The following is an 18,532-nucleotide window of genomic DNA, read 5'->3' on the forward strand; positions in this document are numbered from 1 at the left end:
CAGGTCATGTACGTGGCTGTTGCAAGGGTAAGTGGACTGGCTGCCACCGAGTGACACATATGAGCAGAGTTCTTACTTTGCCTGGCCAGAGAAGCAGAAGGAATGGATCCAGGGGACAAAGGGTCAGATTCTAAAGACTCCAAATATGCACATACTCTCATTCACACTAAAGGACGGTATTCCAAGCAGAGAGCACAAGGAGGGCAGTAGCAATGAGGGTTCTTCAAGGATCACTGTCTCAGGTCTATAGGAGAATGGAAGTGTTTTTAGGCAGAGGAGATACAGTCATTCCCATGTGTATTTTAGGAGCAATCCCTACCCTATGGGGATGGGTTAGAGGGAGCAGAGTAGGGATTGGGAGGCTACTATAACTGGGGAGAAGAAAACCATGAGAAAACCTGCAGGTCTTTGGGGGACAGGAGGAGGAAGCTTCCAGGGTGCTGCCCATCTCTGGCTGCATCATTGGGTGATGCAGAGCAGGAGATTGGGTATGGTCAGTCTCAAACTATAGGATGTGCAGGTGTAAACACGTGTCTGTGGGAAATGACTCCATGGCCCAGGAGAGAGCTATGGCTTGAGGTTGTGGACAGGAAGCTAAGGGGGAGGGCTCAGCTGTCCAAGAGGTCAGAGAGACCCTAGAAAAGCCCCAGAGCTATCAGAAGGAAAGGACCCCTAGAAGGAGATGGTGAAGCAGCAGCCGAGGTAGAGGAAGAGGATAGGAGGGTGCAGCTCCCCCAAGAGAGTGTCGGTAGGGTCAGACAAGATAAGGATCAAAAAAATGTCCCCCAGCCTGAGCCCTAGGGAGGCGGGGGGTTGGTTACAGAAGCCAGTTAGTGTCCATGTGTCTGCTGAGGCTTCGATGGACGGGAGCTGGGCTGAGCTAGGAGTTTGGGAGAAAACGTTTTGGGTCTGTGTGTCTTCCTAGGGTGCGTAGCGGAGGGGTTGGCTGAGAACAGGGTACGGAGGCTATCTAGCGCAACTTGTGTAAGCTGTATGGCCAACAGCCATAAAGGAACGGGCTGCGGGGGCCATTTAGAGCGAGGGTGGTTGGGCCCAGGTCACGGCCCGCCTGGGGCCAGGGAGCCAAGTGCACGCAGACGTCGGGACGGCACACTGAGCAGAGCCTTCTGATCCCTGAGGCCGCCGCGACGCCCCCTAGGCCCAGAGGCGCCGCCGCCTGCGGACTCAGCACGGAACTAGGCGTCCTGTCCCGACGCGGCGCGCGCTGTCGCGATCCGGCGGCGCGTGACGTGGCGGGGGCGGGGCCTCAGCGGCCCGGGCGGCCGTGGCGGTCGAGCTGCTGAGCATCCTGTTGGCGCTTGGCTACCGCGAGGTAACGGGCCGCGGGCGGGCGCGCGGGGGAAGCGGGGCCGGGGCGGGGGGCCGCGTCCTGGAGGCCGAACTCTCCGCGCCGCCGCAGTCGCCGCGTGCGGAATTCGGGCCCGCCAAACCCGGCGCGGGGTGGGCGGGCGGGCGGCACGTGAGAGACGCCGCGGTGAGAGCGTGCTAGAGGGTGACGCTGTGCGTGTAAGAGGGACCGCGAGCGTGAGGGTGGCTCCAGGAGTGTGGGGAACCCTGAGTGTAAGACTGAGCGTGTCAGATTGTGTCTGTGTGAGTGTGTGTGTGTGAGCGACCCCCCCTGAGTCTGAGGGTGACTGTGAGTGTGCAAGAAAGACCCTGAGTGAGAAGATGACGCCGAGAGTGTGTGAGATGATGTTGACAGTACGGGAGAGACTTTGGTGTGAAGGAGACTCGGTGTGCGTGAGGCACACCGCCCCCCCCCCCCCCCCAGACTAGCGGGAGGCTGTGTGTGTGAAACCCAGAGCCTGGGGGTGATTCTCTGAGCGTGTGAGGGTGGTTCCAGGAGTGTGCGAGAGACTGAGAGGGAGACTGGCGACAGAGGCCCCGAGTGTGATGCTGTGTAAGAGACTGAGAGGTGCTCCAGGGTGAGCGTGACGGGAAGAAAGCGAGCCTGTGCTGTGAAAAAGTCTGCAAGCGAGAAAGACGGCGTGCAAGACTCTGAGGATGTCCGGCAGGATCAGAGCTTGGGATGCTGCGAGATTGTCTAGGGCGGGGGCTTGCAGGGCTAGGGAACCGCGTGCTGCTGCCATGAAGGCTCCTCCTCCTGTCTCATGTCCTGTCATCTTGTTTGATCATCTCACGTTGTAAATGGAAAGAGATATTTGTAAAACATTCTGAGAATTCTTCACTAAGCGCTAGGCAAACAGCGTGGGTACCACGTTGTGTAATGGTCGGTATAAATAGGAATCAATATTTAACAGACTTGAGCACCTCTTGTGTGCACTGGGCTGTGGGCTTGGTGACACGGTTCAAAAGAATTCAGTCTCTGCCCTTGATGGGGGAAAAAAAGCACTGCCAGCGAATCTAGCATCGTGTTAGCAGAATGCTCAGCCATCTGGTGCTTCTCTGAGAGCTGCTCCCTGATTTGAAGATCTGGGGGCAGCAGACTTTTGAAAGTCTGAGTGCTTCCTGAGCTCATTTTCGTCTCTCTTCGCTTGCTGTGAAGCCCTTAGGAGGAAGCTGCCCAGGCTGCCTACTTTGCTAAGGTGCCGTTGTGCGCTCACGGCTTTTGCTTCCCAACTTTGGTCTCAGACTGTCATTTGAGTTCTTATATTTGATTTCCCTCTCCTGACAAGTATGTGGAAAACCACAAACCCAGTTTTTCCCTGTCTTTCTTCTTCTCTCTCTGGCTGCGGACATATTTTTATTGCAGACCAGAAGTAAATACCAGTTATGTGACTTATCTCCTTGGCACTTCTTGGTACAGGAAATTTCCTGACCTCTGTCTTGTGCGCTTCCTGCTGTAGCCTCCAGGATGTGGATACGTTTCTACAAAAGTGACGCAAACAGTGCTCACAGGACCTGGGACTCCGGGAGCAGCAGCAGTCTAGATATGCATGATTTGAGATGACCGAGCTACTTCTCTGACACATGTGTGGGCTGGTGGCTTCAGTTACACTCCACTGTGAGTGTGATGGAACTTCTCAGTTGAGAATGCTGTCCCTGCCAGGCATATAAAACATAAATTTTACAAAGGGAGATATCCAGCTGCTTATTAGGCTCGTTTTTTGATAAGCTGCCTCTTACTCTTTGTTGCAGAGGTTAAGTGGCCAAGACAGACAGGTGGAATTAGGCCTTGATGTGGAGGCTTCATTTTCTTCTCACATCCTGACCCTTCATAATGAGGCAGCTTATGGAAGTGTGATGTTTGTTCATTTCCTCACAGGTGAATGTTGTTGCTCTGTCCTCTGTTAACTTTCTTGGATCTTTGTGATTTGTAAAGAATTTCAGTTATTTTTGCACACTATGAACAGGATACTAGTGATGAGAATGGCTCATATATAACTAAAAATTATGTAACACTGTATTATATAAATTGTATATATATTATATCTTTTTCTAAAGAGTAATTGTGGTGGTTTATAATGAAAGCTACTTGCAATGAGGTTGTTAAAAAGAAATTGAAAACCAAAGTCATGGACAAGAATAGATACCATGTACTGTTGAAAGTAAGGTTATCTGTTCACTGTGATTGGGAACTGAATTGGATCTTGAGTTTCCTATTTTCTTGGGTAAAAAGATAAATATAGAGTCACATCACTTTTTTGTTTTATAGGAGTGTAAGTATGTGTGTGTATATTATATAGATACAGTTAAACATTAAGAAAACTAAAGTATACTAATTGTGGAAAATATATAAAGCTCAGAGGTGTATAGAAAAGAGAGTCCTCTATATTTTTACCACAGTTAAGATTTTGAGGGGTGCCTGGGTGGCTCAGTTGGTTGGGTGACCGACTTCGCCTCAGGTCATGATCTCACAGTTCGTGAGTTTGAGCCCTGCGTCAGGCTCTGTGCTGACAGCTCAGAGCCTGGAACCTGCTTGGGATTCTGTGTCTGCCCTCTCTCTAGCCCTCCCCTGCTCACGCTCTGTGTCTCTCTGTCTCTCAATAGTAAATAAACGTTAACAAAATTAAAAAAAAAAAAAGATTTTGATATTTTTCTCAACAGCATTTTCCCTCATAGTTACCCATTGTAAAAGAGATTTTAAATCCAGCTTGTAAAGTATTCCTTGTAATTGAACTCTGAAAGATTCTTTTTTTTGCCCCTGAAATTGCATGTGATAGTTTCACGGTTAAGTTTTCATGAAGCAGTTTTAGTGGTCTGATGAATTCCTTTATTATCTGCTTAGAGGAGCCTGTAAAATAGTATGAAAACCTGCTAGAAAACTGCATTGTGCCCTTACAGGCAGGGTTTAAGACTAGTTTTTCAAAACAGGAACTTACAGGGTACACTGAATGATTTAATGGAAATTGTCTTAGGTAGTGATTTTAGAGACTGTGTGAGAGAGACTGAGAATCCTATACTGTTTGTGATCTTCACATACTGATTTTTCTTATCAATTGGATAAAAACTGAAGACAGAAGGATAGCCAGTTCAGAGAGGGTGATCTGGTAAGATTTTGTTGTACACTCTTCCCCCCAAATACCAGGCTACTTAGCTGGAGATAGTGGCTTAGTTATGAGCTCCTTGATTTTCATCCCATTTCTGTGGGGATAGGATAAACAATGCATCTCACAGATAAGGATTGCCTTTTTGAGAATGTATGCAGATACTGTGGCAACTAATTAAATGTACTTGAATTCAAAACCATTATTGTAGTCATAGTTGCTTTTTATCCTTTTTTTCCTCTTTCATCATCTAAAGAACAAGTACTTTGACAAAATGATAAGAACCACCATCTCAGACTGAATTCTCTGAATGATCACTTCATTTAGTTAAGCCTTGTTTGTTTGTTGTTCTGGCAAGCAGGTGAGTAGGTGGCTCAAGGTGTTAGACTTTTAGTAGGGTTTGTTGTGTATTTTCTCTTTTAGCTATTTTTTGTCCTTGGTATTTATTTATTTATTTTTTTTGTGGGGGGAGAGAGATAGAGAGTGAGCGGGGGAGGGGTAGAGAGAGAGAAGGAGATAGAGAATCCCAAGCAGGCTCCTGGCTGTCAGTGCAAAGCCCATTGTGCGGCTCAAACTCACAAACCACGAGACCATGACCTGAGCTGAAATCAAGAGTCAGATGCTTAACTGACTGAGCCATCCAGGTGCCCCTGTTCTTGGTATATTTTTATTCAGTGATCACAGATTGAGTACCAAGCCTGTGCTGGGCCTTGTACTGGGTGCTGTTAAAACAGACAAGGAACTTACTAACTAGTTGGGAGAGACTGAAGGTAAGTAAATGCAACAGAATGAGGTGGCTGCTGAGGCAGAAGTATGTATTAGAAACCTTACAGACACAAGGAGATAGGTGGAGAAAGATGGCAGCCAGGATGTTGGGGAAAAGGTGAGAGAAGTAGGGTGTTAGAAGCAGAGGCTCAGTACGAACAAAGGTGTGTTTGTCTGATGGGCTCTAGGAACCCTGGACTATTCCAGGTTCTGGAAGCTGCAAGGAATTTAGTGTGATAGGACCTTGGGTGGGACAGCCGGGGTTGGAGGTAGGGGTGGGTGTGGGGGGTGTAGTGATAAGGACCTGATAAGTAGGTTGGAATTGGTCTTAAAGGCCTCAGGTAGCACCTGAGGGAGGGTTCCTAACTGTGCTCTGATACCAACAGAGTAGATAGTAGGGTTGATACTCTGTTGTGAAATTTGAGGAGCCAAAGTAGTGTTTTTCCTGCTAGAAGGCTGCCTCCTACCCCTAGCCTGCCCCCCCGTCTCCTGGATGGAGGTAAACCCTATTGCAGTTGCCAGTTTTTGTTTGTTTTCCTCAGAATTCACCTAATTACTTAGACAAGAGCTATGTTGTTGGCACATTCCGTTTTCAGGTCTTCCAGATCTTGCTGATTTTTTTAAAGTAGGCTCCACATGCAGTGTGGGACTTGAACTCATGACCCTGAGATTAAAAGTCGAATGCTCTACTGACTGAGCCAACCAGGTACCCCGCGATCTTGCTAATTTTATGTCTATCTATTCTAGTGACAACTGAGAGAGGTGCTTTGAAGTCTCCAACTATAATTGTAGATTTGTGTATTTCTCTTTTTAGATATATATCACTTTATGTATTTTGAAACTTTGTTGTTGGAGGAAATATATGTTTAGAATTGTCTTCTTGATGAATTGACTTCTTTATCCCTAGCAGTATTTCTTATTCTGAAGTTTATTTTATATAATGGTACTATAGCTACTCCATCTTTCTTTTGATTAGTGTTTGCATGGTTTATTTTTTTCCTATTGTTTTACCTATAGTTTACTTATGCCTTTATATTTAAAGCAGGTTTCTTGTAGACTACATGTTGGGTTTTGCATTTTTATCTGTCAGTGTCTATTTTTTAATTGGTATGTTTAGATCATTTATATTTCATGTTATTATTGAGATGGTTGGATTAAAATCTTTCCTTCTTGCTACTTGTCTTCTGCTTCTATTAGTTCCATATGTCTTTTTTTCTGCTTTCTTAAAAAATTTCTATTATTTAAGTATAGTTGATATACAACATTATGTTAGTTGCACAACATGGTGATTCCACAATTCCGCGCATGCTCACCACGATAAGTGTGGTTACCATTTGTCACCATACACCATTACTACAATATTAACTATATTCTCTATGCTGTACTTTTCATCTGCATCTTATTTATTTTATTATTTTTAAGTTTATTTATTTATTTTGAGGGGGGGAATTGGGGAGAGAGAGAATCCCAAGCAGGCCCACACTGTCAGTGCAGATCTTGTGAAATGATGACCTAAGCTGAAATCAAGAGTTGGGTGCTTAACTGACTGAGCCACCCAAGCACCCCTGGAAGTTTGTGCATCTTAATCCCCTTCACTTGTTTTGCTTATCCCCTCATTTCCCTCCCCTCTGGCAACCACCAGTTTGATTTCTGTAGTTATGAGTCCCTTTCTTTGTTGTTGTTTGTTTTGTTTTTTAGGTAAGTATGATCATATGACACTTATTTTTCTCTGACCTACTTCACTTACTTTTGGTGTGTGTATTTTTTATGTTTTATTTCCACTGTTGGCTTGTTATTTACACCCCTTCTTTTAATCTTTTTAGTTTAGTTTAGTTTTTAATATTTACCTATTTTGAAGGAGAGAATGCATGTGGGGGAGGAGTGGAGAGAGAGGAGAGAGAGAATCCCAAGCAGGTTCTGGTGCTGTCAAACCAGAGCCCAAAACAGACCTCAAACTCACAAACTGTGACATTATGACCTGAGCTGAAATCAAGAGTCGGATGCTTACCCAACTGAGCCACCTAGGTGCCCCTTTAGTTTAGTTTTTTTAAAGTAATGTTACATTATTTCACATATGAGAACCTTACAACAGTATAATTTCCAATTCTTCCTTGTCTTTGTGCTGTCATTGTCATACATTTCACTTTCATATATGCTATAAATCCACAATTCACTGCTAGTGAATTTTTACTTGAGGCAGTCAATTATATTCTACAGCAATTAAATGGCCCCCCAAAAGAGTTTTTTTTTTTCAAAAAGTATTTTTTTTTTATATTTACCATAGACCATTTGATACTGTTCCAGGTTTTTACTTTTTTTCCTGTTTTGACTCTTGTGGTTTTCATCTCTCTGCTGAAATTTCACCTGTTTATGCATGCTGCCCAACTTTTCCACTAGAGCATTTAATGTATTAATCATAGTTATTTTGTATTTTATATTTTTATGTTTTGAGAGAGAGGGAGAGTATGTGCGCACACGAGCAGGGGAGGGGCAGAGGGAGGGAGTATCTTTTATTTTAAGTTTATTATTTTTTTTGACAGAGAAAGAGAGCACACTCACAAGCACTCATAAGCAGGGGAGGGACAGAGACCGATATGGGGCTTGAACTCACAAACTGTTAGATCATGACCCTAGCCAAGATCAAGAGTAGGATGTTTAACGAGAGAGAATCTTAAGCAGGCCCCATGCCCCACGCGGAGCCCGAGGAGGGCCTCAGTCTCATGACTGTGAGATATGACCAGAGCATTAGATGCTTAAAAGACTGAGCCATCCAGGGGCCCCAATCATAGTTAGTTAGTTAGTTAGTTAGTTAGTTAGTTAGTTAGTTAGTTATTTTCAGGAGTAGAATTCAGTGATTCATCACTTACATACAACACCTAGTGCTCATCAAAACAAGTGCCCTCCTAATACCCATCATCCATCTAGTCCATCTCCTACCCTCTTCCCTCCATCAACCCTGAGTTGGGTTTGGGTTTTGTTGTTCTTGTGGTTACCTTAGGTGCACACATGGCTTCAAATTCCTCTGGTGTTTCCTTGCGCTTAGCATTGGTTTGCTGGAGGGAAGGTTTTTCTTCAATGTTTATGCTTTGCCCTCAGCTTTAGGTCTTTTTGTTGTTGTTGTTGCTGGGTGCTTGCATACCTGGTGGTGGGGAGCAGGGATTCTCTGTTGTCTTGGTTCAGCCTCAGTCTTAGGCAGGCCCTGTTTTTCTGGATCTGAGTGGGGGGAGAAAAGGGAGGGGTGTGGATCTTTTTGGTGATCCTGCTCTTGGCCCAGAGGTAGGATATCATTAATGGTCTGGATCAGAATGTCCTGCCTTCCCCCAGGAGTAAAGGGTTGTTTTATTTTTCTTTCACCCTGCCCTAGCTGCCTTGGGAGTGGCAGAGTTTTGCCATTCTTTCCCCAGCAGTGTTAAGATTTTTATTCTAGGGGCACCTGGGTGGCTTAGTGGGTTGGGCGGCTGACTTCGGCTCAGGTCATGATCTCGCAGTCTGTGAGTTCGAGACCCGCGTTGGGCTCTGTGCTGACAGCTCAGAGCCTGGAGCCTGTTTCAGATTCTGTGTCTCCCTCTCTCTGACCCTCCCCTGTTCATGCTCTGTCTCTCTCTGTCTCAAAAATAAATAAACATTAAAAAAAAAAAAAGATTTTTATTCTAGAGAGGGCACCTGGTGGACCTTTGTATTTTTCCTGGAATAGTGATTGCTTTCCTTCTCCAGACTAGCACTACGGAGAGGCTATCTCTGGCCTCCTGCCTAGTATTTTTTATGAGCATCCAATCCACAGAGATCTGTGGAGAAAAAACATCCAAGTGTCTATGCTCTTGCTAACCCACACTAGACCTTTATTATTGGTTTTTTTTTTTTTTAAGTTTTATTTATTTATTTTGAGACGGAGAGAGAGAGAGCAAGCAGGGAGGGACAGAGAAAGAGAGGGAGAGAGAGAATTCCAGGCAGGCTCAGTACTGTCAGTGAAGGTGGGGCTTGAACTCCTAAACTGTGAGATCATGACCTGAGCCAAAATCCTGAGTCAGACACTTAACCGACTGAGCCACCCACGTGCCCCTAACCCATGCTAGACCCTTAGTAATTCATTAAAAATTATACCTGAATTCTACTTACCTGCCTGTATATTGGTCCCACCATTCTCCCTCTGCCACTGATGAGCCAGACCTTACATCTCTCCGTGGAGGTGCCTGTTTTTCCTTAAATTTCAGTCCACTTGGTTACCCTGTAACCTTAGCTCTCTGATGGCTTCAAGAAAAGTCACAGCTTTTGATGTAAGAAACAAAGCTGAGGAACTGTAGATAAAATTAAATATATAACCCACTGCCCATTGACTGATATTTGAGATAGGCAGAGTATGACATTCTTTCAGGAACTCCCAACTATCTTAATGTTTATACTTTGCTAGAGGGAAAAACAACCTTAGCTTGACAATACCTAGGCCCCTAGGATCCTGTGTGTCTTTAGCATATGAAAGTCTGTTTGGAAACCTCCAGGTACCTTTTACCTTCCTCAACTCCCAAGTATAAGATTGGTTCCTCTGCACAACCCCAGTGCAGCTCTTTCTGTCCACAGGTCCTGTCCCTGTGCTTTAATGAAACTACCTTTTTGTACTGAAGACATACCAAGAATTCTTTCTTAGCCGTCATCTCCAAACCCCAACACTCCAAACCATATCAGTTATGTAGATTATTTGGCTTTTTCTTGTCGTTGGAGTGGGAGTGATGCTTTCACCATCTTTCTACATCTTTTTTTTTTTTAATTTTTTTTAACGTTTATTTATTTTTGAGACAGAGAGAGACAGAGCATGAACAGGGGAGGGGCAGAGAGAGAGGGAGACACAGAATCTGAAACAGGCTCCAGGCTCTGAGCTGTCAGCACAGAGCCCGACGCGGGGCTTGAACTCACGGACCGTGAGATCATGACCTGAGCTGAAGTCGGACGCTTAACCGACCAAGCCACCCAGGCGCCCCTACATCTTAAATCTAATTTGTGATTAAATATATATTTGGTCTTCATCAACTGTTTCTAGACACAGCTCCTATAATTTCCTATATAAGAGCCATATAATTTCCTCTATAAGAGCCATTTCCTATATAAGGCTTTTTTTTTGTTATATTGTGTTTGTTCTCAATTCCTGAAATAGTTCAAGGGCAATAAAGGTGAAATGGATGTCTTTTGTTATTTATATAACAATCCCCTTTCAACCATACCTCTGAGTTTATGTTAATGAAGTGATTTTTGGAAAACATCTTGATCTCCTCAGGATGGAGGTTGGTTGCTAGAGGAACCAGACCTGTGATTAGGAGATTGGTAATTTAGGTTCAGTCTGACCTCTGGGGAGGGGAGAGGGGCTGGAGATTGAGTCAATCTCTAATGGCCAATGATTTTCATCAATCATGCCTTTGTAATGAAGCCTCCTTAAAAATCCCATAAGGAGAGAGTTTGGAGAGCTCCCAGGTTGGTGAACAGGTGGAGGTGCTGGGTGAGTAGCGGCTTGATCAGAGAGAGAATGGAAAGTCCACACCCCTTTCCATATACCTTGCCCTAAGCATCTTTTCCATCTGGCTGTTCCTGAGTTATATCCTTTTTATCTTTTTATTTCTTATATTTTTTTAATGTTTATTTGTTTTTGAGGGAGAGAGAGACAGAGCATAATAGGAAGGGGGCAGAGAGAGAGGGAGACACAGAATCTGAAGCAGGCTTCAGGCTCTGAGCTGACAGCATAGAGCCCTACCTGGGGCTGGAACTCCCAAGCTGTGAGATCATGACCTGACTGAGCCACTCAGGTGCCCCCCCGAATTATATCTTTTTTTAATAAACTGGTAATCTAGTAAGTAAACTGTTTTTCTGTGAGCCACTCGAACAAATTAATTGAACCCAAGGAGGGGGCAGTGGGACCCTTCAATTTATAGCCAGGCATAGTGGAAGCCCTGGTAACAACCTGAACCTGCATTTGGCATCGGAAGAGGGGAAAGTTTTGTGGGACCGAGCTCTTAACCTGTGAGATCTCCAGGTGGATAGTGTCAGGAGTAAGTTAAGTGTTGCAAAATTGCTTGATGTGTGGAAAACCATACATCTGGTGTCAGAAGTCCAAACAAGAATGTGTGGGAGCCCCAGCCTCCTCCCGCCAGCTAGCGAGGGTTTGATGGAATAGGGGAGAGGCTGGAATGGGCACTGGGACCAGGGACCAGGTTTCTCTGCTTGCCCTGGGTTGAATTGGGTGGAAAAAGGCAATCTAGATCTCTCTGCACCTGACTCATGGGCGAATATAAGCTCCTCTGCTATTTCCAAGTTTGTTTTCATGGTTGCTTTGGCTCAGCTGACAGACACGTGAAAACAAGTATGTTCCCACGTGTCTGTGCCTGCAGAGGGAAACCTGCATGGCTTGGTGCCAGGAGTGAAAGGAAGAGTGGTGCTGCCTTAAAGCCAGTTCTCATCTAAGCGGAGGTAGGCTGGCTCCACTCTGGAAGTGAGAGAAGGCTTATCAGTGCCCAGAGGAGTTTTTTCACTTCGTCTCCAATCCAGACTCTGGAAGGGGACCAGAACAGGTAAGGCAGGAGTTTTGGATGGAGCTGTGGAGACTGGAGTTTTCCCTGAGAACTACTTACTCTTGAGTGGCTGTGGTTCCCTTACTCTGAGCTCCATGAGGTAAGGTTCTGGCATCTCCATCTTTGTTAAGTAGATGAGAGGCTTCTGGGAAGATGATGTACTGATCTCATTCTTATCCCTGGAAATTATCTCTGTGACCTTAAAAGACTGACTCCTGGGTGGGAATCAAACGGCTTACAGGATTCCTTTATCCAGAACACGAGGGGGGAGTAAATAGGTGATCTGAATTCCTGATTCCTGGGGCATAGGAAGGTTCTTGTCTTCCTCTGACAGATTCTGGGTTCTTTATATGAAGATTGGTGTGGAGTCTAATTTTCCTGAGGTTTCTGGACTGGCCCAACTCTAAACCAAAAGTAGTAGTGTGTGTGCCATCTCCATACAGGATGCCTTCTGATGCCGGGTCTGTGGATAAGAAAAGTCATGTAGCTCTGATTGAGTGTCAGAATTCCTGGGCCCTATTCTGGGAGAATCTCTTTGCAATCCAGATGGTAGTGAGAGGCACATGCTGAGAAGGAAAACAAATAAACAGATAGCAGTTGAACCCCAGGTTAGGGTGCCCTCTGTGTGTTCTTTCTCCATCTGGTCTTGTCTCTTTTTCTGGGCACTTTAGAAAAAGAGATGTGTTGAACAGGGAAAGCAGCAATGAGGGAAGGTGGAAGTGGTGGACTTAGCAACACACAGGTGTGTATTTTCATGAAGATCCTCTCCTTGGTCTAGTCTTTGTAATGGCCCTGGTCTTAGCATCTTCCTAGTCCTTCTCACCACCTGCTCATATTCTTTCGTATTTTTTGCTGGCCTGAGAGTAGCTACAGACTTCTCTGCCTGTGGCTAGATACTGCAGGAGTTCCTGTTTATGTTTGGATGGAGGTGAGTGGGTTTGGGCAGTGAGGGACCTATCAGGCTGGCTAGAGCTATAAACCTGGTGCTGGGAGTTTGGTCTCTGCAGGTCAGGTTTGCAGCTTGTTGTTGTTGTTGTTGTTGTTGTTGTTTTTAAGTTTATTTATTTATTTTGAGAGGGAAAGAAAGAGAGAATCCCAGGCAGGCTCTGCACTGTCAGCACAGAGCCCCAGAGCCCAATTGGCGCTTGAACTGATGAATCATGGATCATCATGATCCAATCATGGATCATGACCTGAGCCGAAATCAATTGCTAGATGCTTAACTGACTGAGCCACCCAGGCACCCCTGGTTTGCAGGTTTTAAACTGACCAAACTAGACTCTGTAGCTCAGGGGTTAGAGCACTGGTCTCAAAAACTAACCAGACTAAAACCTATACCTTAGGGAGAATCTGTGCTATGGCTAGGCCTAATGCCAACCTAATGTCTGGGTGTCAAGCCAGGTACCTCTTGTTGGAAGTTGCCATCGCCTGAACCCTGTCATTGTCATCTTTCTTGGGAGCACTAGATGTCTGCCTACCTCCATTTATTTCTCTGTGTCCTGTGGTGGGAACTGATACAAGGTCATTGTATTTAGATCTATGTGCAAGGCATGCCATTCCTACAAAAGAGGTTGGCTTTGCAGGTCTCTAAACCAGAGACTCACCAGCTCCTGCCCTAGACTAATACATTTATATTCTTTGCCAGGTCATAGGAAACACAAGTGTGAAGGAGACATTTGCCATGGAAGCCAGGGAGCTGGAGAGCCCCACGCCAACCTACCATCTCATTCCTGAGGCCAGCCAGCCCAGAGAGAAAGATGTCAGCATGCAACCTCAACAGACCATGGAAACTATGCAGCTAAAAAAGGAGATCTCTCTGTTGAATGGGGTCAGCCTGGTGGTGGGCAACATGATTGGCTCAGGAATCTTTGTCTCACCCAAAGGCGTGCTGGTATACACTGCCTCCTATGGGTTGTCACTAGTCATATGGGCCATTGGTGGGCTTTTCTCAGTTGTTGGTGCCCTTTGCTATGCGGAGCTGGGGACTACCATCACCAAGTCTGGGGCCAGCTATGCCTATATTCTAGAAGCTTTTGGGGGCTTCATTGCCTTCATCCGCCTTTGGGCCTCCTTGCTAATTGTTGAGCCCACCAGTCAGGCCATCATTGCCATCACCTTCGCCAACTACATCATCCAGCCCTCGTTCCCCACCTGTGATCCCCCGTACCTGGCCTGCCGTCTCCTCGCTGCTGCTTGCATATGTAAGTCTGGGGTTTAGTGGGAAAGTATGTTTGAGGATGTGGGTTCTTTTAATAATGTTAATGGTACCTCATATTTGAACAGTATATTTTGCTTTATGGGAGGAAGAGAGGCATCTTACCTTTTGAAGAAGTAATTTCACCAAAGCCATTTAACCCTGAGAGATAAGTAAGGGTAAGGGATAGAGATGAGAGAAATTTGAGTCTGTTTGTGGCTTTTGGTGCCTCACATTCCTTCAACTCTTGCTGTTACAGAGTTCTGTGCTCCAGTCTATGTGACAGGTTGGTGCATGTCTTATTTTTGTCTTATCAGATGTTTTGATTGGAGTCAATAGCACTACTTGTGGCTTAACCCAGAAAAAAACCTCAGTGCTGAGGACTTTATTTTGCTTCCCAGCTTTTTATCTTAATCCAGTTAAAAAAAAGAAAACAAACCAGTTTAGAGGCTGAGAAAAGAGCTTCTCTAGATTGTTGGGGGTGGGGGGGGTGAGGGGGTCCCAAGTGTTATCCATCAGGCCCACAGGACCACTGCTCCCTGCCACTTCCACTCTTTGCAGCCCATTGTGTTTTTTATTTTTTTTAATTTTTTTAAATGTTTATTTTTTTGAGAGAGAGAGACAGAACATGAGCATGGGAGAGGCAGAGAGAGAAGACACAGAATCCTAAGCAGGCTCCAGGCTCTGAGCTGTCAGCACAGAGCCCGACACGGGGCTCAAACCCACAAACTGTGAGATCACGACCTGAGCTGAAGTCAGATGCTTGACCAACTGAGCCACCCAGGTGCCCCTCTTTGCAGCCCATTCTAAGCAGCAGGCACCACACCAAAATGGCTTTTTCCCATTGGTGTTTCAGATTTCTTTACACTGACTTTGTAAACAAGCTCTGCTTGTGGCCAGTGACAGGAAGGTGGCTTCTAGCCCATATTTGGGTTTCTGAGGACAGAACCTGAGAGATTCCAGTTCATCCCTCTTTATTTTCCTTTTTCTCTTACGAGGTGGTGAAGAGTGATTCTGCCTAAAGTCACTGAAAAGGAAAGAAGATTGCTGTGAATTTACACAGTCTTATAGAGCTAGTGTTTTAGCTGAGAAGTGGCCCAGAATTCCCTGTGTTCCTTAAGCACTGTGCTGCCAGAAGCACTTAATTATACTCTGTCCTTTCCGTATCTCTGCTTGCAAAAGCTTTGGCAGTGTGTGTAGTTTATCCACAGTGTTAAAAATAGGCTGAGAGTACCTTGGAGTTAGCAATAAAGGATTGTACTGTACACTGGGCCTCCTGACTTTAAGGATTTGTTAAAGACAAATGTTAAAGGGAACCCCTCCACATATAGCCCCAGGAAGAGGGAAAGTGGGTACTCAGCTGTATTGTATGTCTGGTAGGGTCTGGCCAGGGGAACTCTGGCCAGACTGAGTTGTCTAGAAAAAGAATAATTTTCTGGGGTGCCTGGGTGGCTCAGTCAGTTAAGCATCTGACTTTGGCTTAGGTCATGATCTCACAGTTCCTGGGTTCGAGCCCCACATCAGGCTGTCTGCTGAGAGAGCCTACTTCAGGTCCTCTCTCCCTCCTGCCCTCTCTCTGCCCCTTCCCTGCTCTCAGTCTCTCTCAGTTTGAAAAAATAATAATAATTTTCTGATTAGAAAATGTGTTAGGGGGTGCCTGGGTGGTGGCTCATTTGGTTAAGTATCTGGCTCTTGATTTCGGCTCAGGTCATGATCTCATGGGTTCATGAGATTGAGCCCTGCGTTGGGCTTTGCACTGACAGAGCGGAGCCCGCTTAGGATTCTCTCTCCCTCTTTCTCTGCCCCTCCCCCTCTCTCAAAATAAATAAACATTAAAGAAAAAATAAAATAAAATGTATTCATTAAGGAGAAAATTAACTTGACCACAAATCACCCATAATCTACCACCAAAAGATGAGCACTTTTAATAGTTAAGTCATGTCTTCATTTCTTTCTTTTTATAGAATTGGTAGCATACTTTGCGTATAACTTTATATTCTGCATTTTAAATTTAGTATATCATTTTTTTTTTTCGTTTTGTGGAATGTTCTTCAAAAGAAACATTTTTTAAAGTAGTGTCTCTTTTACTATTATTGTTTAGAGGTAATATGTAATGTTACAAGCACTTTGAAAATGCAAAAAAATAGAAAAAAGAAAAGAAAATCACCCATAATTTTAACTCCCAGAGAACTATTGCTGCTATTTGTGTGAAATACCTGTGGTATTTTTTTTTTCCTGTGCTTATCTCATTTTTTACAAGTACTTTTGAGATCATACTCTGTGTGGTTTGTGTAATACTTATAAAAAATTAATATTTAATCCCTTTCATGATATATTCTTAGAAAACATGGTTTAGGGACACGTAAGTAGGTTCCTGGCAGTGTGGTATAGTGGTTAAGATCACAGGCTTCCATGCCAGACTGGGATTGATTCCAGCTTTACCAGCTGTTTTTCTAGCTGTTAACCTTAGAGTAGTTAGTTAACTGTTGCTTTGGTCTTCTCATTTGTAAAATGGAAATAGCAATTGTACCTACTGAAAAGATGGTTATGAGGAGTAAGTGAATCAATACATGTATAGTACTTCTCTGTGTCTGGCATATAGTAAGTGTTCTGTAATATCATTATAAATAATATTGCTGTGGGAGTCTTTGTATATATAGTTTCAGAGTTTCTGCATCTTTTTTTAGGGTAGAATTATACAAGAGAAATACTTGTGTCTAAAGAAATAAACTGTTTTAAGATTCTTCATGTGTTACCCAATTTTCTTCTAGAAGGTTTTGTGAGTTTGTGCTCTTATCTAAGCAACTGAGAGTGCCTGTGCATTGGTCTCGTGTTGGCCTTAGGGTGAATTCCAAAAATAACCAAGTCAAAGGGCACCTCTATATATAATTTTTCATGTGCAAAAGATTTTTATTTGCTAAATCCTTTTTCCTTTATGATTTTCCTCATTTTTTTTGTGCTTAGGAAGCCCATCCCCATATCAGGAACTGCTCTTTTGATTGGAGAAGAGACCTCACTTCTTAGAAGTGCAGTCATAGCATCTGTAGCTGCTTTTATTCAAGTGTACTTTTACCCAGAGTACTCAGGATCAGAATTCCTTCAAGCCCCTATCCTAGAAGCCCAGGCTTTTTCACAATGCATGTCTGTAGGCAGGAAATTGTCAGAGACGGGCCGAAGTTATAAAACCATGTCTCATTTTAACTGACAAGACTTTGGAGTTCAGCTTGCTCCTCTTCTTGGAACTTAGGGTGTAGAATCAGGCTGATGCATCATCTAACAAATCTGGAATGTGCTGAAGGGAGTCTCTTTGGGCAGGGGTGGCAGTGAGAGCGACGTGGTCTTAAGAGACAAAAATTTGGAAGAAACCAATTAGGTCATAATTAAGGGGGAAACCCCCAAAATCTGCACTTGTAACCATGGTGAAATTTAGGTGGGATAGGATAATTAAGTTAGTCTAAAATTGAGATATGAGAGGGGTCCACGTTGTTGTTTGGGAGACTGTCTACAGAAATAATAACCATGCCAAGCTAGACAATTAAAGTTCCATTCTAGAAGAAAGGGCCCAGATAGTCTCCATATAACAACTCCAGGTCAGAGCTGCAAGCTGGTGCCCCATGGGCCAGACTTGACCCACAGATATATTTGTTTGGCCTCGTGTTGTAAGCAATTTTGAATTACTTGCCAAAATATGAAAATCAGGACTGGACCTTTCTTTTGAAAAACCAAAAGTTCTGGTAACCTTGGACCCACATTCCTTACTGACACAATCAGCTGCCTTTGAGTAGTGGTTGCTCTCTTTAAAGGAGCACACACTCTTTAGTCTGCTACAGCCCTCCACTCCCTCTTGTTTTATACCCAGACATTCTTACCATTGCTCACTTGTATTACCTACTTGGACCTTGAAGGTGTTACTGATTCAAATCCTGGCTTTTAGCAGCCCCTTACCCTATTCCCAGGTTACACTGGCAGAGAGATCCTAGCAACTTTTTTTTAAATTGCAGGCTATCTTAGCTACTTACTATCCTAGGGCAGTGGTTCTCAACCGGAGGTGAGTTTGTCCCCCAGGAGGCATTTGGCAAGGTCTGGAGAGATTTTTGGTTGTCACACCTGCTGGGAAGGGGTGCTACTGGCATCTAGTGGGTAGAAGCCAGATCTTATAAAGTACAAGCATCTTATAAAGTATAAGACAGCCTCGTACAATTAAGCCTTTTCTAGCCCCAAAAGTCAATAGTGCCGAGGTTGAGAAACTATTCTAAAGGTGCATTCTACTCATATCTCTGCTGGGAGCTTGGACTCTTCTGTGGTGGGTTGGGCCTCAGGCTGCCAATTGGACTCAGTACGCTTAGAGGCTCTTACTCACTTATGGGACTGTAGGGGAAAATGGCAGTTCTTGAGGTCCATAGGTCCCTTCTCTGGCCAGGTGACCAGCAGTATTCTTGATAACTCAGGTGCCCAGGAGTACTTGATTTGATTGTGATGTTTCTGTCTTAGGTGTTGTCATTCTGTTTATCTTTGTGGGATCCTGCCTGTTGTGTAGGCTCACACGTATCATT

The 18,532-nt window shown here is 44.5% G+C and overlaps 1 protein-coding gene across 4 annotated transcripts in view; it reads left to right on the forward strand.

Annotated features, from left to right (window-relative positions):
- Positions 1 to 1,235: 1,235 nt before the first annotated feature.
- The window catches only part of SLC7A6 (solute carrier family 7 member 6), a 36,687-nt gene continuing 19,390 nt past the window's right edge, over positions 1,236 to 18,532 (forward strand). Inside the window, exons 1-2 of one of the 4 annotated variants that reach the window (XM_058706136.1) lie at positions 1,236 to 1,333; positions 13,431 to 13,986. In XM_058706136.1, coding sequence (XP_058562119.1) covers positions 13,467 to 13,986 — 520 coding nt within the window. In that variant the 5' untranslated portion in view covers positions 1,236 to 1,333; positions 13,431 to 13,466. Of the gene's footprint in view, positions 1,334 to 3,132; positions 3,248 to 11,582; positions 11,886 to 13,430; positions 13,987 to 18,532 lie in introns of those variants that run through there. The other 3 variants (XM_058706139.1, XM_058706138.1, XM_058706137.1) reach the window with 3 other exon arrangements.

This window comes from Neofelis nebulosa, chromosome 17 (genome assembly GCF_028018385.1).
Source record: "Neofelis nebulosa isolate mNeoNeb1 chromosome 17, mNeoNeb1.pri, whole genome shotgun sequence".
NCBI lineage: Eukaryota > Metazoa > Chordata > Mammalia > Carnivora > Felidae > Neofelis > Neofelis nebulosa.